This window comes from Portunus trituberculatus, chromosome 19, assembly GCF_017591435.1.
Source record: "Portunus trituberculatus isolate SZX2019 chromosome 19, ASM1759143v1, whole genome shotgun sequence".
In the NCBI taxonomy this organism is placed as follows: domain Eukaryota; kingdom Metazoa; phylum Arthropoda; class Malacostraca; order Decapoda; family Portunidae; genus Portunus; species Portunus trituberculatus.
The window spans coordinates 900,001-907,500 of NC_059273.1; the positions used below are offsets into that span (position 1 = coordinate 900,001).

General features: G+C 45.5%; 1 protein-coding gene across 1 annotated transcript in view; it reads left to right on the forward strand.

Moving 5' to 3' along the window:
• The window catches only part of LOC123506073 (nephrin-like), a 222,053-nt gene that overhangs the window by 186,161 nt on the left and 28,392 nt on the right, over positions 1-7,500 (forward strand). The window contains 3 exon segments of the mRNA XM_045257930.1: positions 6,346-6,369; positions 6,372-6,692; positions 7,355-7,500. The exon segment at positions 7,355-7,500 is cut by the window's right edge and continues 11 nt beyond it. Of these exon segments, the coding sequence (XP_045113865.1) occupies positions 6,346-6,369; positions 6,372-6,692; positions 7,355-7,500 (491 nt within the window).

Here is a 7,500-nt window from a genome sequence, read left to right on the forward strand (position 1 = left end):
AAGATGCGACGCGTAATTTGTTGTTCTTTTATACAAAAAAATCTTAAATGTTAGAAGGGAGGAGCCGCCACTGAGAGAAAGAAATGATGAAAAAAAGATGCTGCAACACAAGAACAAAATATATATTGTAATAAAGGACTGATTATTATTGCAGGAAACAAAGAACAAAGAAAATAATGACACTCAGTTCAGAGAGAGAGAGAGAGAGAGAGAGAGAGAGAGAGAGAGAGAGTATTAGACTGGAAAAGAAGGAAAGAAAGAAAATGAGACTTGGTAAATGAGACAGGTACCGTAGGTGGGGCGGGATGTGAAGGAGTAGAGAAAGGAAGGAAAGAGAGAGAGAGAGAGAGAGAGAGAGAGAGAGAGAGAGAGAGAGAGGTTTTGCCTCGAGGGTAGAGGAAGAAATGAAGGTCATCTTAGCCATTTCACTACCTTGTCCTTTCTTCACCACCACCACCAACGCCACTACAACCGTCAGCGACACTCACCACCACCACCACCACCCACTACCATCACCACCACCTACTATGACCAACTGTTACAACTAGACAAGACCGTAACGTTTCCACATTCACTTTCAACGCTTGGATGGCGAAAGGAAAATGTTGACTTTGCGATCGATACGTTTATTATAGTGGCTAGTGAACTGTGTCCTCAAATATTACCTAGCAGCATTTCCTCCTCCTGCTCCTCCTTCTCTCCGCGACAGGGTTCATTGGACTTAATGCCCTCTGGCGCCCACACCTGTGCGTACTGCCTCGCGGTCAGTGGGCAGAGGAGAGCAGAGTGGGCGGAGTGGAGTGGGCGGGGCGGACCCACGGGGAAGGGCGCGGGGTAGGGTGGGAGAGGAAGAGAAGAAGGTTGTATGTTTGGGAGTAGTAGGGGTGGCTTGTGGTGGGTGCGGTGGATAGCAGAGGAAAGGTGTAAGTTGTGCGTTGGCAGGGCAGAGGGATACAGGTAAGACTGTGGATGTGTTAGGACTCCGGCTGGAGGGGAAGGAAAAGGGAGGGTAGTAGGTGGGTAATGGGTTGAGATGGGACGCCACAGTTTGACTTGAGATCGTAGGAGATTATCAGACAGCGTGATGGACGGGAACCTTCTGATCTCACGGTGACCAGAAGAAGGGCAGGTAAAGTAGACTTTAAATTTGTTGGAAGTAAAAGGCCTACTAAGAATCTAATAAGATGTCTAATTGTAGGAATAGCAAGAGAAATATATTAGCTTTCTTTGTACACAGGATTTCATGCAAGCAAATAACACAATGGGGGAGATATGCAAACTAGTCAGAAAAAAAGAGATGGGTACAGGCAGACACCAGACAGACAAAGAAAGCCAGAGCATCACCTTGGCTGGGCAGGGCAGACAAGAAGCTGACGAGGTTGGCTCTGTCGGGCACGTCCCAAGGGTGTGTGGCCAGTAACCAGTTTTTGCCCCAGAGCGTCCTCCTCCCGTGATGGTGGTAGTGCTGCTGCTGCTGCTGCTCCTCCTCCTCCTCCTCCTCCTCCTCCTCCTCCTCCTCCTCCTCCTCCTCCTCCTCCTCCTCCTCCTCCTCCTCCTCCTCCTCCTCCTCCTCCTCCTCCTCCTCCTCCTCCTCCTCCTACTCCCTTTTCTTTCTCCTCTGCTTCCTTTGCTCCGCCGTTCATCTTCGTCGCCGCTCACACACCTCTTAACACAGGTGCAGGTGTCCATCTTCCTCCCCAAAATTGCATCTTCTCTATTCACCTGCTCTGGAAACAGACGCAACTGACTGCTATATTTATCATTTCTTGCCGCCAGTTTATTGTTTTGTCTACGTTTATTTGCGTATTGTGCCTTGTGTTGTTGGTTCTCTAACGCGGCATATCGTTGGGTGGACATTTGGCTGTGGCGAGGGCTGCTGCTGCTGCTGCTGCTACCCGGCCTCCCCAACGCCTCATTATTCCTTTTAAGTCAACGTTGGACTCAGTGAAGGTGGTGATGACCGCTGCTGGTGCTATCATGGGTGCTCTTCCTCCCGAACCTCACTCTACTACTACACATCCTGCTTCTCTCTCTCTCTCTCTCTCTCTCTCTCTCTCTCTCTCTCTCTCTCTCTCTCTCTCTCTCTCTCTCTCTCTCTCTCTCTCTCTCTGCTAGGCTTTCATAGTTGAGAACTGCAGAATATTTTGTTCAAGTATATGACGTTTTCATTATGTCTCTCTTGCATCGTACATTTGATACTTTTTTTTTCTTCCCCTTCTCCTTATACTCCTCCTCCTTTTCTTACTCCTATTCATCCTCTACCCCTTCTTTCTTATCTTCCTCTCTTCTTATTAATCCTCATCCGTTTCATTCTCTTGTCTTTGGACATAAACGTAATTCATCTCCTTATTATCACTCGTTTAACTGATACAATTAACCGGAAAAAAATTAATAGAAATGTATATACATATTTATTTATTTATTTATTTTTTATTGTAAGTTTAAAGATGACGGAAGGTCGCTTATGTGGAGGTTAATTCATTTTCCCCTAGGGACACTTGCGATTTCCGGGGCGTGTGGGATTAACTCTTTATTTGGGAAAAGTGATTTAATCTCGCTTTAAATTTACTTGTTGTATTCTTCCCGATATACTTCGCCTGCGAAGGAGCAGTAATAATGGAATTTGTTGTATGGAAGTTATAGTAGTGGTGAATGTATTTATAGTGGTAAGGGTAGTACAAGTAGTAGTAGTAGAAGTAGTAGTAGTAGAAGTAATAGTAATAGTAGTAGCAGCAGTAGCAGTTGCAACAGCAGCAGCAGCAGCAACGGCACCAGCAGCAGCAGCAGCAGCAGCAGCAGCAGTAGTAGTAGTAGTAGTAGTAGTAGTAGTAGTAGTAGTAGTAGTTGTTGTTGTTGTTGTTGTTGTTGTTATTGTTGTTGTTGTAGCAGTAGTAATAATAGCAAGAGTAGCATTAACATTAGCAATAGTACTACCACCACCAACAACAACAACACTATTATACCACCACCAATACCACCACCACCACCACCACCACCACCACCACCACCACCACCACCCCTACTACTACCATCACCACCGTTACCACCACCACCACCACCACCACCACCACCACCACCACTACCACTATCACCACCATTGCCATCACAAGGAGCAACAATAGCAATATCAATACCTCATCCATACTTCCATTCTTTTCGTACAAGAACACCATCCACGCGTCACAAGCTTTGTTCATCTCCTCCCAAATATATGTAACGTCCGGCTTGGCAGGGCAGAATGTTGTTCGCCGCTTCGTATATCTGGCGATAAAAGGCATTAGGAACCAAAAGCAGGACGTTTTGTTCCCCCGCGGTGGCCGGAGAGTCCCGCGATCCCAGTGTAAAGAACTCTCAATTACCGCGCCGTCCAGTTTAATTTCCGTTGGATATCGTTTTCAACTTTTAGATATTATTAAAGCCGACGGGTCTTGCCGAACACCTTAGAGGAGACTTTAAAGGGAAGGGAGAAACACCGGAAAAGGAGAAAGATAGAAGAGGCGTGCAAAAATAGACAGTGTCGTATATTTTAAGTGGTGGCTACAAGGTGGCGTTCATTCAAGCACAACATGTATAAGGTTATAAGATTTGTATTGCTGTTTTGACTCCCTTGATGAATATTTCTATTTTTTTACGCTTAAAATCCCTCAACTGAAAAGATAAGCAAATCCTCAACTTTGAACTGAAAACATAATAGTAAATGTTTATTGAAGAAAAAGGATAAAATGTGTAATCCAGATGCATATAATTAAGAGATTCGTGCATAATTAGAGAAAGCCATTTTAAAGTGGAACTAGTGAATTTATTCGTCTTGGGACAGACTTGAGTAAGTTTTCCTTTTGCAAACTCGTGTCAAACTTTTCATTTCATAAAATTTTAGTAATGAATATAAGAAAATTCACAAACCTTCCTTTAGATGTCGAGCAGGTGATGCAGAGAGGACGGAATTTTTCCACTCATTTCGTACTGGAATATTGAATCTCTCTCTCTCTCTCTCTCTCTCTCTCTCTCTCTCTCTCTCTCTCTCTCTCTCTCTCTCTCTCTCTCTCTCTCTCTCTCTCTCTCTCTCTATCTATCTATCTATCTATCTATCTATCTATCTACACACACACACACACACACACACACACACACACACACACACACACACACACACACACAACACTATACTACAATAGACTGCACAGTACAGCAGAAATGGACGCAATCCTGTTCAACACTATGTTTCCCGGCAGTGTTACTGGATAAGATCTAAATTTAAAAAAAAAAAAAAAATCGCGCAACCGGGGAAAAAAAAAGGGATAAAATATAATAAAATAGAACACGAGTTTTAAATTCAATAATAAAATTACGCAACGTAAAGATTCGCACCGCAGTGAAAAAAAAAAACAATTATTAAAAGTAAAACAAAGCAAGTGAGCCAACGTTAAGGAGAGAAAAATCTAAATAACACAATAGGATCATGCAACGTAAAATTTCCATTATACCCCCTTTTCCTCTGGTTCTATTTACATATCGCTGAACAACCAAAACGGAAGAACAGGGAGAGAAACAAAACAGGTCTTATCTTTCGCCGGTTGGCAGTAAAACTCAGCTAAACAGGACTTTAAAATTCCTGCGTGTGTGGCGCGGTTGGTGACTAGGGAGGGAGGAAAGGGAGGAGGTAGAGGAACGAAGAGGGAGGTTGAGGGAATGGGTTAGGGAGGGAGGTAGAATGGTGGAGGGTCAAGGAGGTATAGTGCTGGTAGGAGGACTAGGCAAAAATGGGGCAGGATATAGAGAGAATAGTTTTAAGGGAAGTGGCAGAGAAGTAGGTACAAGTATAGGCGGAGGAAGAGGGTGAGGTAAAGGTAGGTATTGGGTGGCTTGCGGTAGACTGAGGAGAGGAGGGTAAAGGAAGCAAGTGGCCAGAAGGAAGAGTTGGGCTGGTGATAGAAAGGATTACGTGTAACGATTATTCATACTTATGACAGTTATAATATAGCGATTGAGTGAAAAAAAATGTATTAGGTGTGAAAAAGAAAACATCAAAATGTTTATAGAGTTTATGAGCGAAGTATTTTGCTTTGTTTCCAAAAGATGAATGTAAAGATAGAAAAAAAAACACGACATAAAAACACAATGGGAAGCAGCGTGACTGAAAAGTAACCAGTAGACAAAATAGGATGACGAACCAGCGGGAAAAATCGGTGCAAAAGTCTCAACACAACCTCAGGAAGACGCTGACAGAATAATAACGAGACTGAATAATAACCACAAAAGAAGCATAAAGAGCGCCAGACACCACAAGCCTTACTAGTATTCAGAGCCGTTGGGTAACAGCGGGGGCATCAAGAACAGCAGTCGTGTCTCCGATTCTTCGCAGCGCCTCTTTGGGTTGAGGGAGGAAGGTTGCCTTATCGGCTGGCGTGGTCGTTAACGCTATCTGGACAAGTATCGCTGCCCACTCGCCCAATTCATTTCAGTTTGTGGTTGGCGAGCGTCGAAAGGGAACTGAGGTGAAGAAGTATAAGAGAGAGAGAGAGAGAGAGAGAGAGAGAGAGAGAGAGAGAGAGAGAGAGAGAGAGAGATACCTTTGTGCCTCAAAAGAAGGAGGCATTGGTAGTGGTGGGAGATAAGTAGGTGGTGGAGTGGGTGGTGTAATGGAAGGAGGCGGTGTCGATGGAGAATGAACCGGGTCAGGTGCAGCAGGGGATGGGAAGCATGGAAGACGAAAGAGTGAGATGCCAACAAGTAGAAGGAGAAACTGGAGGAAAGGTCTGATAGAGGTGCTCAAAGTTTCAAACCATTCGCAGAGCTGTTAGTTACCTCCATTTCCTATTCCATTTCCCCTAACGTTTCTATTCATCTCTCAACTGAGCTGAGGACTCTCCCTTCCATTTCCCCTCACTCGTCCAAGAGGATTACCCCAGCTGATCACTGTGTAATGAATTATTGCAAATGCCCTCCATCCCTGGCGGGCACGAGCCGGAGCGGTGGGTTCGACCGAAAATAGTCTGAATTATGAATGTTATTACTCGTATTGCTTATTCTTTATTAAAACATTGCCGTCCGGTTAGGAATGTAACCGTTGTTGTTGTTCAGTTTATGTATTTTAATTGTTTCGAAACGGCATGTTGTGTTGGTTCATATTTATCCCATCCCCCAAAAAATCTGACACGTGGTCTTGTAGTACATTTGCAATTGTGAACGGATCTTTTTTTACTTTTGTGTGTGTGTGTGTGTGTGTGTGTGTGTGTGTGTGTGTGTGTGTGTGTGTGTGTGTGTGTGTGCTCGCGCTCTGGTTATTGCACGCTTCACCTTTATAGCATACCGTTAGTCTGCAGCAACTGCTCTTTTCTTCCTCAGACAAACCAACCTTCCTCACTGATCCTCCCCTGTGGTGGACGTGGTGATCGGGGAGTCTGAAGTGCTCAATCTAACGGCGAGAGCAAACCCGGGGCCTGTGACCTACACTTGGACGCGCCACGGCCGCTCCCTCCCCCAGCAGGTCAACGAGGACAACTGGAGGAACGCCTACACCATTGACTTGGAGGAGATGGCGGCGGCGCCCAGTGAGACCTCCTCCTACGTGGCTACTGACGGGCCTCTGCTTTACCTCAAGGGCGTAACAGTCGACGACGCAGGGGATTATGAACTCAAAGCTACTAATCCTGAGGGCACGACTGACGCCAAAATCTACATCAACGTGCAGTGTGAGTATGAGTTGTGTGTGTGTGTGTGTGTGTGTGTGTGAGTGTGTGTGTGTGTGTGTGTGTGTGTGTGTGTGTGTGTGTGTGTGTGTGTGTGTGTGTGTGTGTGTAAAAAGCTTACATTTAGTTTAGGGACGGAGAGTGACACTGTTGGGCTGAAAGAATTGTGAAGAATTGTAATTTGATCTTATGCGAATGATTATATTTTTTTATTTCAGTGTATAATTCTCTCTCTCTCTCTCTCTCTCTCTCTCTCTCTCTCTCTCTCTCTCTCTCTCTGTGTGTGTGTGTGTTTCACTGTTTGATCTGCTGCTGCAGTCTCTGACGAGACAGCCAGACGTTACCCTAGGAAACGAGCTCAGAGCTCATTATTTCCGATCTTCGGATAGGCCTGAGACCAGGCACACACCACACACCGGGACAACAAGGTCACAACTCCTCGATTTACATCCCGTACCTACTCACTGCTAGGTGAACAGGGGCTACACGTGAAAGGAGACACACCCAAATATCTCCACCCGGCCGGGGAATCGAACCCCGGTCCTCTGGCTTGTGAAGCCAACGCTCTAACCACTGAGCTACCGGGCGCTACCGTGTGTGTGTGTGTGTGTGTGTGTGTGTGTGTGTAATCTCATGAATCATTCGTGTCTCTCTCCTCTGCACAGATCCTCCCACCATCAAGTACACCTCCAGACTTGTTACGGTGTCGGAGGGGCAGGACGCCCACCTGGAGTGTACCGCCGATGGGAACCCCCTGACGGAGGACATGATGAAGTGGTCGAGAGAAAACTATGACTTTACGCGCACTGAG